The sequence below is a fragment of the Schistosoma mansoni genome, chromosome 1, assembly GCF_000237925.1.
Source record: "Schistosoma mansoni strain Puerto Rico chromosome 1, complete genome".
In the NCBI taxonomy this organism is placed as follows: domain Eukaryota; kingdom Metazoa; phylum Platyhelminthes; class Trematoda; order Strigeidida; family Schistosomatidae; genus Schistosoma; species Schistosoma mansoni.
Window position 1 is genome coordinate 12,954,895 of NC_031495.1, and position 21,490 is coordinate 12,976,384.

At 32.9% G+C, this 21,490-nt stretch overlaps 1 protein-coding gene across 2 annotated transcripts in view; it reads left to right on the forward strand.

Annotated features, from left to right (window-relative positions):
* Nucleotides 1-19,587, forward strand: part of Smp_159730.1 — a gene marked incomplete at both ends in the record, with an annotated part of 31,322 nt that extends 11,735 nt beyond the window's left edge. Inside the window, 10 exons of one of the 2 annotated variants that reach the window (XM_018793302.1) lie at nucleotides 3,156-3,277; nucleotides 8,045-8,201; nucleotides 9,348-10,104; nucleotides 10,545-10,737; nucleotides 11,677-11,791; nucleotides 12,087-12,480; nucleotides 13,907-14,318; nucleotides 17,766-18,062; nucleotides 19,014-19,151; nucleotides 19,510-19,587. In XM_018793302.1, the coding sequence (XP_018647828.1) occupies nucleotides 3,156-3,277; nucleotides 8,045-8,201; nucleotides 9,348-10,104; nucleotides 10,545-10,737; nucleotides 11,677-11,791; nucleotides 12,087-12,480; nucleotides 13,907-14,318; nucleotides 17,766-18,062; nucleotides 19,014-19,151; nucleotides 19,510-19,587 (2,663 nt within the window). Of the gene's footprint in view, nucleotides 1-3,155; nucleotides 3,278-8,044; nucleotides 8,202-9,347; nucleotides 10,105-10,544; nucleotides 10,738-11,676; nucleotides 11,792-12,086; nucleotides 12,542-13,906; nucleotides 14,319-17,765; nucleotides 18,063-19,013; nucleotides 19,152-19,509 lie in introns of those variants that run through there. The other variant, XM_018793301.1, reaches the window with a different exon arrangement.
* Between the last annotated feature and the right edge of the window lie 1,903 nt (nucleotides 19,588-21,490).

Sequence of the window (21,490 nt, forward strand, 5' to 3'; positions counted from 1 at the left end):
TGAATGGTTGCTCAATTTCGTGAATCAGTTGAAGTTAGAAATTAACACCGTTGGATGCCAGCTCAGTGGTCTATCGGTTAAGGGCTTCGGCTCGAAACTGGTGGGTCCTGGGTTCGAATCCCGCGAGAGTGGGTTCGTGGACGCGCACTGCTGAGGAGTCCCATAATAGGACGAAACGGCCGTCCAGTGCTTCCAGGTTTTCCATGGTAGTCTAGCTTCAATTGACTCATGATCTCAACTCTATAAAATATTCATTTAGTTTGATTTCGTATAGAATGCACAAAATTGATGTTGTTACTAGATTGTATGTTGATATTATGCCCAATAATAAGCCGAACTCGTGAGTATTATCGTTAACCTTACAAGTACAACACCAGAGTGTAGTAGAACGTGATGAAAATGACTAGACAATTTATCATTTAATAAAAACACTTCACATGTACAGTGTGGAGAATAAATGATAGTCCTTGAAATATCAAAATACACTTGTAACAGTTTTTTTAATCTCCAGGTTATGTGAATAATCTAAGCTATGACTTCCGTATCACGTGAATACATAAATCATCATTATCCAAGGTAAATTAGTGTCAGGTGACTTAGCTGGAAACAATAATTTTAGCGTGGTTATCCATTATGTTTATCTGTCTGTGCGCGTCATGACAAGAAAATAATGAGAATTTAGCTTAAAGTATTCACTGTGTTCTTAATAAATTCAACTCTGTTTACGTAACAATTCTCATTGAATCTCATGTAGGTTAGTATTTCTATGAGATCTGTCGATTGATTTTATCTATTTCGAATTTGAAACGGTTAAACGCAATCGCCAATGAACGTACGCATGCCGACTAAGATCGATCGAAATCCAGTCAGAAAGTATCACAACGTGATAATTCAACACTACTACAAACTAAGTTGAATGCGATTTTGACAATTTCTTAGGGTATTAAAATACGATATAGTTGTAGCATTAATATAATAAACATCCTGTGTGGTTAGTTGGTTATATAGAAACACTTTCAAGCGTACTCCAAATAGTATGAAACAGTTATCCTATTTTATCAGTGAACCATAATTTTTCGTAGCAAGAAAGTGAAATGTGTACTAACTAAATCGAGACTTAGTTGTTTACTACATAATTACCTCATCAATGAGGAATATTTCAACCATAAGCACTGTATGGATTTTATTCTAACTGCTTTCGCTCTTTTTCTGTTTTTCTTTTTAAATTAATGATTGATCAATGTTGTTTTGTATACCATATTTACCCTTATTACTATTATCAGTAGTATTTATAATGGATAGTTCTTAAAGGATTATCAGTTATCTGATAATGAACTAATAGAAATTAATAACTTTCCATGCGAATACTTGTTTACACTTCTTTTAATCTTTGTTATTACCTTATATATATATATATATATCTTTGTGACATCCAATCTTGTTCACTTGGCAGCCATCTTGTAATGTTCATTTTTAAAAAAGACCAATGGATCAGTGTCACTGTTTCAGTATAATTTTTACTTTTTTATGGATACATCTCATCTGCAAAAGGGCAATAATATGTTACTGAGTCACAACATATGTTAGCTGTTTAGAGTAGAATTAATGTAACTAGCAAGAACTACATAGATTATTATTATTACTATTGCATGCCTCATCCACTCTTGTATGTCTCTTATCAGTTGTGACCACCTGGATATCCTGTTAATGTATAACGTGATAACACCACCAATTAGAGAGCAGCGGTTTATCGATCGGACCAATGACACACGGAAACTGTACGAGCAGTCTTAGAGTACTTGTCGGTTCTGCTTTCTGCCTAGCCCAGCCAGTTAAGTCCAGAACACCAATCTCAGCCCCTGTGGTGTGAATCATTATATTTCAAACATACTGAGTTTATATACCAATCAAACGGACCACATCGTACCATAAAATAGAAAATAACATTTGTACAAGATTTAGCCAAAAGTAGCTGTGAATGTGGGGAACAGTAATTAATAGACTGGGTATAATTCAAGAACGGTAAATCATATAATAATAGTTCATAGGTCAAAATAAAGCCCATAATAAGGGGGACATGAATATGAATAGTTTAGTTATTTAACAATTATACAATAAAAATATACGCGTAGTATTGGTCCATAAATGGATCCCAAAAATTACCATTCATTATTCTTATCGGGACATAACAGTGTCTACATTTAAACCTATTGTACAATGCTATTTTTACCATGAGCATAACATTTTGTTTCGTCTTTTTTTTAAAAATCCTGATGGTGAAAACGTTTTTATGTTGCCTAACTCTTTTAAACCATTTTATGTATCATATAGGTACAAAACAGGTATTTTTCATTTTGTCTGATTTCCGCAGATCCACCCATGATTAAAAATATTAGTTTATCCCGTTATCGATTGATAGTTATGACAGAAAGAATCTCGGAGTAATTCTCAATCATTTTGATGCATGTTTTCATCCGCTTATTTATTATTATGGTTGCGGAAAGACAAATACTTATATGCTTTTATCTAACTAAAATAACTATTAAAAAGCATACAAACACCGTTAATAAGTGTGTAGGCAGTAAAGTGTAGAATTTGCATATCATTTTTAGTTTTTGCACACTCACTCGAATTATTGATGTGTCAAGTATGGGACTCAAACTATCACTTTTTCCGTCTTTATAACTAACTGAACTGTTACTAATTTCCACTTCTTTTATGAATGAATTTTCAATCCAGCCTTCTTTGATTATGACCAAAATTTTCTTTGTGTGTGCGGTATTCGCGCATATCTATGTAGCAATTGTTTTTATTTAAATACATCATTCATATCAGTTTCTGTACAAATGGCGCTTATTACCATGTTAATTCATCTCTTAATAATTCATTTAATAAACAATACTTTCATAGATTACATACCACATTGCCGAGGAGTCCTATACTGCAAAGAAACAGTTCAGCTCTCTCTAGTTTTCAATAGTTGTCTAGCTGAAATCAATGCCTGATATATCCTATGAAAATTCAACAATCTCTACTAATCTGTTAGTAACAATACTTTTTTTCTGAATCACTTAAAAAAATAAACACCTTTTTTATTATATGGTTAAATAAACTTGTAGATAGATGATCTTCAATGTTTTCTTTGACTTACCTAGTGAAAATGTTCCGATTTCCTAAATTTGGCCGATCAGAAAAAACTGAGCCACAAATTTCTGGTCCTACAGAAGTTACGCATAATCTACACGTGGCATTTGATAAGTCCACAGGCGAAATCAAGGTCAGTTGACTCATTACTGTTCTTTGAATTTTAAAACTTTGGTAGTAGATCCTTGAAAAACAGTCAGTAAATACTATTAGTATTGTATATATCAAAGCTATCATTACATTTAATCAGATTAGATTTTAGTCTTTAAAGGAACGAAAAACATTTTCATATTCATATACAATTACTTTTATAAATATTCATTTATATGCCATATTAATTTTATATCTTACTTATTAACTATGGACGTTTTGTTTTCTATGCGATTGTATTTGACAAATCATATGAATCAGCGAACTGTAATTAGTTTAATGTATGAGGCTAGAATTACGTTTTCGTCTTTATTTTGTTTGTGATAGAAGAATAATTTTAGACAGGAAAACTATTTATCATATAAAATCTAGTCATCAGAAACATAAAGAAAGTGGATTAAAATAGATTCATTGTTTATAAGTTTTACTTTGATAATGCTTGGAGCTCCCGATAATTCCTCAAGAAAATCTCCAAAAGCCGGGTGAACGCTGAAAACTTCGGTTATTCAGCATTGAATAGAAAGGTCTCTGAAACATTTAGAAAAAACAAGCAGCTTGATTGAATAATTAATTATCTTTTTACTATATTTGGTATATTTCCGGAAGCTCATAGTAGGTGGAGGCCACATTTCAGCCTATAAATAAGCTTGTTTTCTGTATGTAAATTGACTATGAAGTAAAGCTTCTATTCTTACTTTACTCCTTTGCCTCACCGTTCCCATTTGAGTGTAGGGGTAAGCTGGGGATATAGAAAACAGCTAGACAGGCAGTCTCAAGCATTCAAGTACCGGACATATCAGATAATTTATTTTCTCAAATTATCTGTATATAAATATGGAAAGTCTAACTGTTGTTTCTGTTTATTACTATTATTATTTTTCTAAGAGGATTTGTATTCGGATATTTTCTATTGAAGTATTTGGTATTCGGTGTATTGTTCCCAAATTGTTACTGTTTATTTGAATCACTGAATCGATGCACCATTTTTATTCTATATGTTTACTTTTAACTTTTATCTATTCAAAGTTGTGATGTATATGTACGTGATAGTTGAATTCATTGCTTACCAGTCTTCAAAAACACTCTACTTTCAACTATTGAGCTACACGTTCAAACGCTTCAATTTGGGTAGTAATAATAATAATAATAATAATAATAATAATAGTAGTAGTAGTAGTAGTAGTGTAGTGAGCTAAGACTTGGTGGGGAAGATCAATTTATTGTTTAATACAAAATCACAAAGTGTCTTCATAAAATATGAAAACTATACATTAAATTGCTCATTTGCACATATCCCATCGATTGTCTCTTACAAACTTCATCGTTCCTTCATCTCCGTCGTTGTTGCAATTACTTTCTGTTTACATTCCTGTTCTCTTCAATTTAATCTTAACCTTCTGATACTAGGCATACCAATTGTGATTGGTGTTGCACACTACTTATGTCTGTCAACATAAGTAATATACACCACAATAGTGGTTAAGTAGTATGTAACTACTACCCCTAACTCAGGGTCTGGAAAGTCGGAAAAATGAAAATTTCGCAAATGCGATAAAAATGATCTTGGGGGTCTTGTATCACTATTCCGACACCAGACAATGGGTTTTAAGCGTTCTTAGGCCCTAATGCTTCAGGCTGGGCTGTTTCTCTTACTACCCTATATGTGTGTGGTATACAGTATAAGCTATATGGCCATGTAGAGCTGAAGGTCTCACATGAGACTGGAGGTTCGCCATTGATATTGTGGATGGTTCGGCATTGCTTTGGCAAGTTTTGCTGGCTGTTCATGTGAAAAGTTGGTTGGCAGGTTAACCGATTTCATTCATACTGGTGGTTGCTTCTCAGTGTTCTCAAGGGCTTAGGTCATTGGAGCATCGTAAGGCATATCGACATTGCCAATATTAATGAGTTTGGCTGTCGTGTAAGCGGAATGGGTCAACTTTGGTCTGTTCGTGCTGTGCATAATTGATTTACGCGATCACTGATCGGAATATTTATACACGGGATGTAAATGTGTATATGAACGGTGCGAATGGTCCACCAGGGTGTTTGGTACCTGAGTGGTTGCGCCACAGGATTGGGCTGAGCTGTTCGGATTGTAACGTTGAAGCCTTTATAGTGTCTGGTTCTCCTATAGGGCGGGATTGAGCTGTACTGTTTGGGTTACCGCGTGAAAGTCTGGATGGTGTCTAGTTCACCTGAAAACCAGTGCAAGATTACCCTGGCCCATAAGGGTATATTATATAACTGTGAACAAACTAGTTGATCCTGCCAGTTGTCATATGCTTGTCTCAGAGATTAAGCCATATAACTAGCACAAGAATAAAATGTTCCTCTAATCTGAGTACGTAAATCTGTATATGTATACTAAGTTTTATTAAATCTGGAATTTATGGTAAAATCTTTGAAATCCGTTAAGATTTCTTCAATTAGTTTTACGACTGCAGTGTACTACGTATGTCCGTTATTATTTGCTTAAATCTAATCATAGTACAAGATTGTTTCAAATTAACTGCAATATAGCCGGGATATTTTAATCTAATTGCCGTGATTGTGTAAAAATTGTTACTTAAATTAAACGGAGTTTAATGAATTTTAATTATGTAGCCAATTATTATAAATTAAATCTGATGCGTTAATTAAAAGTAAAAATGAGGATTTAATAATATAATAAATATAGAACAATAATCTTCCCAAATGTGTTGTACTACATTCGGGACGAAAATATTTTGCATATCTTGGTCAATTCTTACTTTTTACTATCTTAGTATATGTGTATCCTTCATTTTACACTCGCCTTGTTTAATATAATTTATGGCACACAGCCAAATCATGTGATTTGTATGTAGGAAAGAAGGAATATGTTTTTATTTAGATAGTTATTGTTAATTTTATCGTTTTTCTTTCCCATTAAGCTACTTACTAGTCACGTAGGCGAATTGTTGCATAAACAATCTATGAAATAACACAGACAAATACATCCCAGGTGTATATTTTATCAATATTAGATCATTTAGGAAACACTACATTTAAGTGAATGATTTAATCGCATGTGCTATTATTTTTTCTGAGAGATAACACATCAGTTGTGTGAATGATTATAAACTGATGTATACATTACGTTTATTGTATTTATTTACATTAAAAAAATATAAGCTTTAATTACCTATTCATTTAACAAATTGAAACGATTATTTTCAAGAATTAATTAATTGTTGATTATTTTTGACCTTTTGTTCGATCTTTTTCCCTATCTTCTACTTCCCTTACTAGTTTAACTGTTGTGTGTATCTACAAATAGTTTTTTTCCTTATCGTTCACCCTATCTGTTCGTTTTTTGATCTCAAAAATCTTTACCATTCTCTTTCCATGTGATACATTATGTGATTCAACTAACTAACATAAATATCATGTTATCAGTTTTATATAGGTTAGTCGAATAATTAGTACAACAGTAGTTTTTGACTTCGTTATCAAAAGTTCCAGTTGTATTTTCGGTAAGTATCCATGACTAGTAATGGTTAATATATGGATTCGATCTCTAACAGGTTACAGAAAATTAATGTAAATTATCTGGAAATTGTACTTAAAGAATAAAAATGTATAGTAGTTTTTGTTGTACACTAATCATTTGAGTCTAGATATACAACGGTTAGTAATCTCTATCAATGTGCTGGAAGGTGCATTGTTTTGCAAAATTTCGACCTAAATCTCTGATTTCCATTATGTTGTATTTTTGAATCCTGTGCACACTGTTAAATCAGACGCTGCGAAACTTGCATCTTGAACGGCTTATTCTCAGGGACGTACCTAAACTCTAATAATGTTGATCCATTTTCCCTATAAATCATCTGTTGTATAAAAAAAGCATTCTGCTGTCTTTTGTCTTTGTAATTGAGGGTTGAGTCGACAGTCATTAGGAGGTGTAGTATAAGTTCAATTGAAGCTGTATTTTTCGCTACGTTTGTTCATTCCGTTGACATTTCGAGATGGTTTGATTATGCTTCATTATATCATATTTTTAGTGAAATTTATCATTGGAAAAATCTAAATTTTTAAATGTAAGGGTATTTCACTTATTAGTCCACCTATTCAGTTATTCTCAACAATATAAATGAAGAATCAATGCAATATATTTCGATCAACTCGGGAGCTAAATGTATGTGTCTGTGTGTACAAAGTTAGGGGGCAAAGGAGATACATCTTCAAATGAAAACTCGTTATTTCTATAAGTGTTTTCGCCAATTTTCTGTCAATTAATTTTGAGGGAAAAATATATGATTGACCATTTATTCATACCTTTTCTATTTTTTCTTTGTTCATTGTATATATCTAATTTTTAAATTTCACTCGATATTAAATTTGATAAGCATCATTCTGTGTCCTCAGGTAGAAAATTCTGTTGTCTCTTTTTATATATATATTTAAGTTCATTTTTTTAAGACAACGTCTAATAACATTTTATTTTATAAAAAAAATAATTTACATTCATGTGAAGTATATCTGAAATTTTCTTAAAGTAATACACGTGTCCATGGAGTCGTAAATCAGCCACGCTGTTGTATATTTGCTTGTGTCCGTACTTTGATAGTAGTAATAATATCAAATGATTGAATTAATTTCGTCATTTCTTTCTTGACTTGTCTTCTTTTGTTAACGCTGATTTTTTAGTTTGTTGAAGTGATTAATATGGATTGTGTTCAACATAATATATATATATATATATAACATTTTGCTTGTGATTTTTTAGGGTCTTCCTATTTCATGGCAGATGCTTTTAACAGCATCAAATATATCACGAACAGAACAAGAAAAGAATCCAGAAATCCTTCTTGGCGTACTACAATGTTTTGATGAATCGGCTAAACAGAAAGATAAATATATGACAAATGTGTCTGTCATTACAAGTATGTTATTTCATTTTTTTATGTTTAAATTTGAGGTCTAAAAGAAAATAGTTGCACAAATTTCGGCACATTCATTATTTCCTACACGTGACCAATTTAATGGCCATGTAAACAACTGGTCATCGACAAAAAAATACGTCTTTGTTGTCTTACCACAGTAAATTGTCTGTCAATAAGTTGTTTATTGGTATATGGGTTTGTAGAGAGCTTTTGCTCTCCATAGATCACATCACGGACTGATCTTAGACTGTCATCGAGAACCAGGAATCACCGGGAAGTTGTTCCGTCGTGGTGTGGGGTTTTTATTCACGACCCCACTGGTAATTGCTTTTGCTGAGAGCACTAAACCTTTAGACTATTGAGTCGGCATCCGATGATTCTTGTTTTTAACTTTCATCTATCCCCGATATTGTACTGCCATCTTTCATTGCCTATGGACCGAAATTCGTGGATTCGATCCTTGATAGCGCTGTGAATGCGCAATACTGAGGGGCCCCATTCTGGGACAAAACACCCATCCACTACTTCCTGGTTTCAGTGGTGGTCTAACCAAGATCAGTCCGTGATGTAATCTACCTAAGTGGTTTATTGTTAATGCCAAATTAGAAATTATCCCAAGTTTTTCCTCACACACTTTAATAACCAAAATGTTTTAATAAAAAATACATCACATTTAAATTAATGGTAAAAGATTTTGTGTTCTTTATAAAAACCGATTCAACCATATAGAAAATCCTAATACTACTATGAAATCTAATCAATGCTGAGCTGAACGGTTTTGCTTAGCAATAAATAATGATGTGATCCTATCCATGAGAAAGAAAATTTTATACATTAGTGTGAAGTCTATTTTGTTTTGACGCTTCTATTCAGCTAATAAGAGACTAAAAGTGACTAGTCCAAGGTTTGAATAGCTACACACTTTTTCTCAATTTGTACGATCAAACGCTGCTTATCATACATATTCGACTGATAAGTGAAATCACAGAAGTGTATACACCACCTAATTACGAATTTATCATAAGTTCAACAAAGGATCATTCATACCGTAATATTTATTACTTCTTCAGGTACCATTCACTTCGTACTACTGTTTGTTCATTCTGTTGTCCCATCTCATATTAAGTAATTGTTTTTAAAATTTAGATTCCTCTGGTTCCGTTGAATCGATGAATTCCAACTCCCGCTCCTGCTCAGTTTCCTCTCAAAGTATGCCAACTGCACCAGGTCATTGTGACATCAGCTATTTACATTCGGGTTCCTATCCATCTGCCGCATTTAATTGTACGACATCTGCATCTGCACCTATTTCAGCGGAAGAAAATAACTTAATTATGTCAATGGCTGAAACTAGTTTAACAGGAATGACAATCATTCCCAGTGCTTTACCGGCAACTACTCACTCTTGTGCGGGTAGCAATAGCAGCGGTCGTGGTAGCAGTTGTACCACTAACAGTGGGAGTGTTGGTTGTCGTGGTGTAAGTGGTTGTGTTCCAAATGGTTTGAGCGCTGCAAGCTTAGTAGAACTAACTTCTAATCACACTCATGGGTGTCCTTCAGGGTCTGGAAGGAGAACAAGCACAGGAGGTGCTGTATTTTTGGGTGGTATTAGTCCAACCCGTACATTTGGTGGACGTGCAAGTGGTTCGACAATTCCTGAAATGTCTCCAGCACTTGGGAATCATAGAAGCACTAACAATACAGGAGACATCGCTCGTTCTGGGCCAGACTCTATGATATCAGCGAATTCAGGAACCCTTACAAATGGACAACTTCTCAATCATAGCCGTCATGCTAGAGATACCAATTTAGTTGGTGAGAATCATAATGGTCATTCAACTGTGTCTGTTCCTGCTCTTCCAATTACATATGATGTTAGTCTTGGTGAACTTAGCAGCAGTCGGTAAGCTATTTAAGTGGTATTTCATACTCCAATTACCGTTTGATGGATTTTTAATTAATGGTCATATACTCCATGTGTTGATCTGGTTTGTCAATAAAATAATTTGAGGAGTAAACGAAATGTTTAAAATTATATAGTTTGCTACAAAAGAAACGTTTCTTCAATTTGGAATGTTTTAAATACAAAATAGTTTATTTAGGTAACAAGTTTGATAGCATAACATAAAATTTGTATAAACTTTGAATTTTGACCAATTAGTTCATTACTGAGTGTTAATCTCAGAAATCACTAAAGTAAAACATTTACTACTCATCTGTCCGTTAGTTCTGTTTTTTGGAACCAGTTGTTATATGTATTAATCTCCCTAAAAATGTCACGTCATTGGCAAGGTTCTAATTAACAGTTTTTCTTTTCAAATATTTTGTTTTATCATTTTACAGTAGCAGCGGTTGCTCACTATCTTGTTCGGGCGCTAGCGGAAGTGTCAGTATTTCTGGTTTAGCAAGTTCAGCTAGTATGGTTGGACATTTATTTGGCGGTATAAATAGTAATGAGAACAGTCCTACAAGTATTCTTCCGCCTAGTATGTTACCATCTCAATCACAGTTACCATATAACAACTGTTGTTCATTTGTCTCCTATCCACCACCATCATCACCACCGCCTGTTCCACCTCATGCAACTACTGTCGTATTAAGAAATTTAGATTTTTCTGAAAGTAGTACAAATAATTGTGAAATTAGTAGTGTTAAAGAAGAAGGTACTCTACGACATACATCTCCATTTCAAAATACAATCCCTGAATCATCTACATGTTTACCATTTCAAGGAGATCGATCAGTTCCTGAATCTTGTATAATGGTCGGAGAATCTTCCGATGAAGAAGAAGAGGATGAGGATATTGATGATGAAGATCACGAACAAGAAGAGTACGACGAAGAAGAAGAAGGTGAGGAGTTAGGTGAAGATGAAGAAGAAAGCGAGAATGAACAAAGTGAACTGAGCAATAATGAAATAACTACATCTCAGGCTACTGTTGAATGGATGACAAGCAGTGGAACTTGTAGTAATCTACCTACTCCAATGACTATGTCCAAGGTATACTTAATCGCGAATAAATTGTACATTTTCTAAAGCTTACATAAATAAATAAATAAATATATCGTGCAGGTAGTAAAGTTTATTATTTTTCTTTCCAGGGATATGGCGTGTCTTGTAAGACTGAACCATTCTGCACCACCATAGGGGCAAAATGAAACTGAATGTCTTGTTCTCATAACATTGCTTATTAAACATACTTTGCATTATTTTTTACATTAATTTTAACCTCTTAAATGATGAGATTCACAAATTTAAAATCTTAATATATATGAATTCTCCAACATTCATATCCAGCTTCTATGTTCTACGTATAAAATCTTACAGTTATATCATATTATTTGACCATAGGTAAAAAGAATTTTATGATATTTATTAAATAATCGGGTAAATAGATAAACTCTTATCATATGACATTTTATTGGTAATTCGAGTCTTCTTTATACTTTTTAACCATTACAAAATGTATTGCAGGGATCTGAAAATGGTGTTACCAGTGAAGCTTTTGATAATCGGAATGGTGTACTTGCTTCAAACAAAACAACTTCATCGACAAATAGTGAGAATATACCGAATTCGGTCAGTATTGGTAAGTAGATTGAGTGAATTTCAGTATGATCTGTTATCAAATTTGCCCCTTCCAAATCGATGGCAGTAATAAAATATGTGTTTTCATGCGTAGGTTTTAGTTACTATCTTGATTCACAATTACTAACCCCTCCCAAAACGTACTTATATACCTGTTTTGAAGGTTTCGCCAAGTGTCTTTAGATTTAGAGAAAACAAATTATTCACATTGTAGTCTCTCAAATCATAATATGCTAACTATAATTGCATTTTCCTATGTGTTTATATTAACCCATGAATCTGCTTATTCCTCATAGGTAAAGATAGTGGGACGTCGAAGATCATCCAGTCATCAACCTCTGATAAAAATGTTCCGCCAGCTGTTCCAGTCAAACCACAGGGTTTAACACATGTGTTTCGCACACAACAACAAACTAAAATAAACCAATCTCCTCATTTCTTCCCACATCAACCGCTTGCTAATAAAATAGATTCCAGTAATACTGCTACGATTGCAACAACAACTACCACTTCTGCTGCTGCCGCCGTCGCTACTGAAGACGTAGCCAAATCGACTACACCTAATGCACCTAGGCGTCGTACTGGTAATCATCGATTAACAGATCAGCAGGTACACGATAAATTAAGAGCTATCGTAAGCAAAGGTGATCCATATAAAAAATATCGTATGGTAGATAAAATTGGTCAAGGGTAAGTTTTTTTCAACAAAAAACCTATTTCTTGTCATTTCAAGTTTTCGTTTTCTTAGAGTAGAACAGCTATTAGTTTTTTGCTTAGTTCTAAAACTGTAGGTTTGTTTAGGTCTTATCGCAACTTGAAGGCTGTTTCAATAATAATAAGAATAGGACAGTAGATCCAAATTACTAAACAGCAACAACAACAACAACCATTTGATGAACCATAAACTGTCTTTATTATGTCTGAATTATTGATACTACCGTATCGCCCGAACCCTTTTGAGTTGAGTGCTTAATTCACTTAATAATCAGATAGTTATACCGTTATAATATCAATCTACTTAAATTCTACTATACTCTCACTTATGGATAAATAATTATAATTAGAGATTCCGATGAATAAATATGGGCAGTTTGCGCGATCCTACCACATTCGCTGCTATCAATAAAAGCTTTTAAAAACTAAATTTTGTGATTATTTAGAATCAATGGATTATGTCTAGGAGTGGAATGCAAAACACTTGTGTCGTCCTACTTGGGAACTCTCCTGGGTTTCACTACTAACCACAACCCATCTATTCTGAATAACATGTGTCATAATGGATATACCAAAGTAATCCACATAAATGTATATGTACCAACAAAACGGATCAAAGTTCCGTCTCGAATATTAACAACGAGATAACTCAATCCTTTACTAATAATGATATAAGTTTTAAGATTATTTGTACTTTTAGAGTAATATACCTCCAAAATAAAAAGTTCATTGAATTGCACCGTCTTACACTACCGTAGAGAGTAGTTGAAATACGAATTTCATGCCCTACTCTATTTTAGGACCCCTGGTTGGGGTCCGCGTGACTATTAGCTACGTGATTTACCATTTTGATTTATTAATTATGAGATTCATGCAGGGCTATTTTCTTTACTATATTTAATACGTATGAGCCTGAGGTTGGGGAAAAATACATGTAGTTGGAAGTACATTTTTCAGATGATCATTTTAATCTTACCTTTATTCACTACAGTTCAGATTATCTCTTGTGTGTGTAAGCATTGTTAGTTTCATGTTTTCAAATTCTAAATAATCTGTCTCTCTGATATCATAATTGATTTTTTTCTTTGCCTTCACTTAGTCTTTTCTACGAATTTCGATACTGTAACTAGTTCTAATAATCAGGGATTTGTCCCGAAATAATTTTATCTCGTTGTGGTAATATGTTTTAACGACTTAAATCAATGTACATGTGTATAAGGATCTACTTTCCGTATGATTGACTAATATTATGAAATAGTTATTATATTCTTACTTGACGTAGTGTGTATGTCATTAAATTTACAATTTCACTTTACATGGTGGATATGTCATAAAGCACCGATTACTATCTCATTTCTATTGTTTTTTCTTGAAAAAAAGCATCGTTTTATTGTTTTTTCAGGGCATCTGGTGTGGTATATAGTGGATATGAGATTGCTACTGGCAGTCTAGTGGCTATTAAACAAATGAATTTAGCTCAACAGCCTAAAAAAGAACTAATCATTAATGAAATTTTGGTTATGAAGGCTAATCGTCAAGCAAATATTGTAAATTATCTAGACAGTTATTTAGTGTCCACTTCAGTCTCCACCAATATGGATCATCATCAGCAGTACATGAACGGTTCAAATCACAAGTACCAACAATCAACTCAAAAGAATGATAGCCTCAATTCATCAACAATTAGTTCAGGGAATTCATCTAAAGGTGAAGAACTATGGGTTGTCATGGAGTATTTAGATGGTGGCTCACTGACCGATGTTGTCACCGAGACGTGTATGGAAGAAGGACATATTGCTTCAATATGCCGAGAGGTAAGCTTATGAAAGGAAAATATCAGCTTGTTAAAATTGATTTCGTTATTACCATTATAATTACTACAAAACCGTTGGCGAACTACTTAACAATTCAAACAGTTGTGGATGTAAATCGTTTACAGCTAAATTACTTAATTACCTCAAGAATAGCTTAGTGTCTATGACTTGTCTAATTACACGTCCGACCAACATTATTAACCTTGAGTCAACAGCTAGGTCCCTGTTAGTCTACTCTTTGCTAGCTCCTTTTTATGCCCATCCTTTGAATTCAAGATTCAGCAACCAGCTTCTACTACAATTTCAGACAGACGTGGGTTATATATAAACAGGACTGCATCACATAAAATAAAAAACAACAATTATACACGGACAAGTCAAAAAGTCTCTGTGATTAGCGTAGACTGTAAATAATAAACTGGCAGTAGTTTATGGGTTAACCGAAAGCTTATGATAAACGGAACACACGTATATAGCAATTTGTTACTCCATAAATTATACAACAAAGCTATAATACATGACAGTCCGAAAAACCGGTCCCAACATTTACAATATCCGTTCGGTTGTGGAATTATGCTTGTAAACAACTCTGATCAGTAGGTGTAAATTTTTCTGAAAGCTAAAATAAGCCAGCTGTTCAATTCAGATGTGTGCAAAATTCTAGAATGATATTTTAATAGAAAGCTATTCTGTACTGTTGAAATAGTTTCATAATATTATTTCAAGATTTTCAAGGCTGAGTTCAGGAAATTTGTGGTTGGTAAATTATTCACATTATCAACTGGCATGATAGAAGATAGTGCAGAACCCAAAGAACGGATGCACTGTTTGAATTTGTTAAACTTTTCAATGACAAATGTGTACAGAGGTAGGTTCGTAGTGAACAACAGATAGGCAACAATTTACGTACATAAAATGTGCGTAGATTTTTTCCCCAGGGTTGAATACATATATTTTTCAGTTTAATCGATATACTTATAACTGCATTTATTTATGTCCTTATGTAAATGTTTTTATATACCCTTTCCGATAAGCTGTCTTGTCGTTTTTGTCTGTCTATTCCTCATTTTGTCCTAAATAATAGCAAATGTCTCTTTGCTCTCTCTCCCCTCACTTTTTTGACTTCAGTTTTAAGTTTTTGTTACCGTATCTATTGCTTACCTATCCAATCCATGTTTTAGTCTTACTACTCTCTTCTGGCTAAGTGTGTATTTATGGACATATTGCCTTAAGGCCACTATACATTCGTTACTTCCAGCTTGCAATGTGTCAGTGAATATATCGGATAAAATATGTCCTTAGTGTTCTTTTCTGACCTTTTACTTTTCCTTCTACAAAACCAATGCATTATGAGCAGAGTAACAAAGTTGGGTTCCTGCCATCCTAACTGTAACTTACCAAAGCAGTTCCGATAAACTTTTCGATGATGGACTTCAATATTTATGAGAATTACTGACTACAATAAAAATTAACAGTAGGTGTATATGGATAACTCAGTCTCTATTGCCAACAGTTATCGATTTAGTTTTCTGTCAGATAATAAGTTTCAGCTATAACTGACAGTGTTTTATTCTCAAATTTAACAGATTGATCCATTACTGATTCATATATATGTTCAAAAATTGTTTTGTTTCCTTGCCTGTTAAATATATTTGGAAATCTTTATCTCACATTTGACATGAGACAAAGTAGCAATCATATTCTTTGCTGTTCCAACCAATGTTTAAATAAATCAATGAGTTCATTTCATCCATCGTTCTTTCCTTCAAATTTATTCAACGTTGTTTCATCTATATTTGTCTTAAAAACAAACGGAAATTCTATACCGATATAAGGCAACATATTTACTTGAAGTTGTATGAAAGGAGGCATTTGAATATATACTTTTCCTACAACTTTGACAACGGAAAAAATAATGGGAGAAAAAAATCAATTGGTATCACATCCGAGTCTTGGGATTTACTGTGTTTGATTTGATCTTTATCAATGGATATATGTATCTACATCGTTTCCATAGTTAGGTTGATATAACTAAGTAATTTGTTTCAGTACTAACTTGTGTACTAGTCAGTGTCATACCTATTTTATGCGGTATGGGGTTTTGGAGATTGTTGAATTTCATTGGAATCATGAACTGATATAAGTTAGATCACCATCGAAAACCCGGAAGCACTGGATTACCGTTTCATCCTAGTATGGGACAATGGAAGATGGCCACTCAGTGTCGTGAATCGGTTGTGATTAGACATTAACACCGTGGTCTGGAGGTCAAGCGTAAGCGCATGAAACCGAAGGTCCTAGGTTCGATTCTCACGTGCAGGATCATGGACACGCATTGTTGAGGAGTCCCATGCTGAGACGAAACGGTCATCCAGTGCTCCCAGGTTTTCAATGGTTGTCTTACTTACCTAGATCGGCTCATGTTTTACAAAAGTTAGGAAGAATGCTTACATTTCTTGCCTGAAATAGAATCAGTTTCTAAACAATCTCATAGAATGATGAAATTCAGCTGCTTAAACCACAAGAAAGCTACTATTACTAAACTGGTGTTAGGTCGTGGTCAGAAGTCTCATTGTATATATTTTGATCTGAGCAACCAACCGAGTTACATGTGTCAAGCCTTCACATGTTGACCATATATTTATTAAATTAACTATAGCATTTCGTGTTTACATACATCTTGGTTTTGTTGCCTTCTACATTGTAAAACAATAGTAACATCACTTACAGACGGCGTATATTCACGTCACATATAGTCTTGATGACCATAATAACATTACTTAAAGTACCATGTAAGTATGCATGTATGTATTGTATTGTTAGTGAATGTTTTCAATTTAATTTTTTAAAATAGGATTTTAAAAAAATGTAAAATGGGATGTAATTGCTTTTGGAGATAGCTACGAGTATGAAAACACTGAATACTAGCCGACTGTAGACTGATGTCTTAAAATGATTTCAGTGTATTTACCAATGCACATCCTATCCCATATGTGTGTGTTCGCATATGCTTAACCTTCGTATTTTGTACCAATCACTCTTTTCCTAATATAAGTTAGTTGTTGAAATCCAGTGCACGGTATTTTTGTTATTATTTTATCCTAAATGACAAAATGTTTTCTTTACTCTGTCATCTTCTTTTGTTCAAAAGTAATTTGATAAACGCAAATGATAATTACTATCAATTCGAGCCTATTGGATGTTTGCGAATATTCACCAAAGATGCGAGGTGGGGAGGATAGTAAATCATGATCACCTAAAAGACGTTTGATATTTAAAATGATTTATTGTGTTTTCTTTATAAGTCAAATTAGTCAACACAAATTATTTCCTTACAGTACATCACTTGTCATGAGAGTAACTAAATAATTCCAATCACCAACCCTATGTGAAGTGTTACCGTATAATGTACATTTTAACTTTTGCTTATTATATTATCCTTGATAGATACTACATGCCCTTGAATTTCTTCACGCGAATCGCGTCATTCATCGTGATATCAAATCAGACAATATTCTTCTTGGAATGGATGGATCTGTAAAACTGACAGACTTTGGCTTTTGTGCACAATTAAGCAATGATGGAACTAAACGTTCAACTATGGTTGGCACACCGTATTGGATGGCACCAGAAGTTGTTTTACGTAAACAATACGGTCCAAAGGTGGATATATGGTCATTAGGAATTATGGCCATTGAAATGGTAGATGGTGAACCACCCTATCTAAATGAAAATCCCGTTCGAGTAAGAATATATTGTATCATGTATATATAAATACAGTCACTTGTATGTATGATGTACACATATATATCAGTTCGGAATTACTCATTCAATTGTCTCATAGTTATCTAGTATCATTTACAATAATTCCCTTGTAAATTCCCCACAAATATTCATGTAATACAACTACTCATAATAATTATCAAGCCTGTGTCAATAAAAACTAAACTTGAAAGGATTTCGTTAGTGTGAATGAACATGTAAAAAGATAAGCCAATCAAGATCCTTATTGTCCCATGGTTTTGTCATCTGTAGTAATTTTTAAAGACATTAGATTATTCGGTCGTTAAAAACGTCACCAGAGAATCATGTTGAGCCATAAGTCGGTACAAATATTCATTCTACAGTACCACCCTTTCTTATGGTAGTCTCAGTCCTTCTGAATAGTCCTCAGTACATATGCAGCTTTAATTTAGAATAAAACTGAATAGTTTACATTTTTTAAGTGTTCTATCGATACAGCTGACAAGTACTAGACCTAACAGTCAGATCTTGATTAATTGGAGAATGAGTAACCTGCAAACTAATTTCCTCCAATCAACTCTGACATTTTGTCATGTTTATTTTGTGTTTGTAGTCTGTGTATAAACAAGTAATTGTATAACATAAAAAAGCCTATTCTTCTAGTTAATGGCGATTTTAAATCATACATAGGTTTCGTCAATGATATAATCTCACGACCAGTTATCAATCGACCACATTTCATAACATTCCTTTTCTGTCTATCAATCGACATTCTTCCTTTCGTTTTACCAACTAGAAATTCGTCCATAATATCACCCAAAAAGTCTTCATAATATTCATCATTCAGTATTAAACATATACTGTTTATACATTGTATTGCAACGGTTTGTTCAATAGTTATCATTGATTTCCACATTCTTTTGTTTTTCTTTTACATCAATCGTATTTTAGGCATTGTATCTTATCGCTACCAATGGTAAACCGGAAATTAAAGAACGTGATCGTTTATCAAGCACATTTCTTAATTTCCTTGATCGTTGCCTAGAAGTAGATGTAGAACAAAGAGCCACGGCTATTGAATTATTACAAGTTAGTCATTTTTAATTTATATATATATAACACCATCAATGAATACCGCTCTCTTAATCTTGTATTTTCGTTGTAAACGACAGATATTACCGCAAATCCCAGGTTGCTCAAAGAATCATTCAGCACAATAGGACGATAATCCTTCACTTTATTGAATAAATTATGTGCTCGTTATTTCTCATGCTGATAATCTCTCTGTGTATCCTGATATTACCTACCACAATACTTGAGAAAAACACATTAGTTTTGTCCATTTTTAATATAAATTTCTCATATTTTAACACATTGATAACTTCTTTTGTTTTGAAGACATATTCCTTTATAATTGTGTTTTCTTGTTTTTCATCTCCTTTCACAGCATCCATTCATATGCCGATGTTCCAAACCATTGAGTTCATTGATTCCGCTGATCAATTTAGCCAGAGAACAGAAATAATCCAACCCTCAAATCCCAATCTTCAATATAGAATAAAGAAAACCAATTAATTTTTGTATATTGTTTCTTAAAAAATTTCTTTTCCTCATATCTGTTTATTCTGTAATCACAATTCATTATTACTCTCTATACATGCATATAATAGTAACAACAATGATTTATATTATATAAAACATGTACCTTTAAAAAGTAGTAATAATAATAATATTCATAGACTCTGGCTATCAATAATGCTAATGATGAAATCCAATTTACTCATTTAGGTTCTGTTCACATTTAAATATTCACCTTTCAATTATTGTATTACATTTAAAATTATAGTAATTTTTCCTCTTCTGTTTCCTTCTCTCTTTTTTAACACTCACACACACACAAATAGTACAGCCATTCACTAGATTGTACATTACAGTATTTAATCATAATACTCATTATGTTTGTTTTATTATTATTAAAGTTAATGCCGCTTACTCGTGTTTGTTGTTATTGTTTTTTAAGCTTTCGCATTCACTTTTTCTTTCTATTATAATATCAATTTGTTTATAAATCAAATTAGCAACAAGTGTAATATAATAATAATCGTAATAATAATAATACTACACTTAGGAATCACAATGAATTACATAATAATTTCATTTTTGATTAATAAATCATTCAATTGAATTAATGTGAACATTCATAAACATCCATTGATCTTTATTCTTTCTTCTTAAATTTTACAGTTATATATGTATTCAGTGAGGGTTTTAAAACACAACTAATCACTGTCTTTATACTCACTCACTCACTCACTCGCTATTCATCTTCTCGTTAGTTGTCAAGTCTGATTTTTATTGCTCACATTATTAGACAAATAATGGTTCTTTTTTTCTTTCATTTTCCGCCAAATATGTTTATATACATGATTTTGTAGGGTGTTACATTTCGAGTATGTTTTTTTATTGCTTATTCTCAATTTCATTTGTACACAATAGATCTGATTTGTCTGGGTTGACTGGCCAGAAAAAAAAATGAGAAAAGAACATTTTGAAAAGCAAACACTAGGTTATGAATACTTAAGCGCCTTTTTTTCTCTTCCAGTAACAATAGTATGTTTCATTTAGAATTATTTTTCACTGATTAAACTGGAATGAAGAATATACTTCTACATGCAACAATTAGTCAGTAAGAATTATCTTGTTACATTGATTATATATGTGTTAGTGTATGTTAATATTTACGCGTTATGCTGTGTCCAAACCTTCATACATGCATACTTTATTCTCATAATTTACCATTCCGAGTATCTCACTGATTTTCAAGGGATATTTATCATGCATACAGTGAATGATTAAAAACAAACAAACAACTGATTTACTGCTAATGATTTATCTTCAAAGTTATCTGCATTTTTATTGTGTACATTTGCGTGCATGTGTCTGTGTATTGCCCTTGTCTATTGTATACTCTTAAACATTTACGTTACTCCATAAACATGTTGTTTTCATCAATTTTCTCCTTTTTTATGTTGATTTATTCCAGGATAGTTATTAAGCCTATTTGAATATGGTCAATGTACTCCATGTGTGTATATGGAGTGTTTCATTATTTGTTACGCAACCACTTAATTATAAATAATCTCGTTTCCCGGTTTAGCTATTTATATTTAATTAACTACTCAAGTGGATTGGAGGTGTGAGTGTATATCGTTAACACCTGTACCATCAGCAAACCTAGTCTTAATGAATTAATGCAAAGAAAGTAGTTATATTCACCGTTCTCAAATTCTTTTAACTCTTATCTTCTGTCATAATGAATGAGACAATAAACAGTTGAATAAGAATTTATCTTCTTAAAAATCATCGGCGTCATAGTTCTGGTCAATTACTATTATCATTCACATCATCATTATTTGTAAAATCAGTCA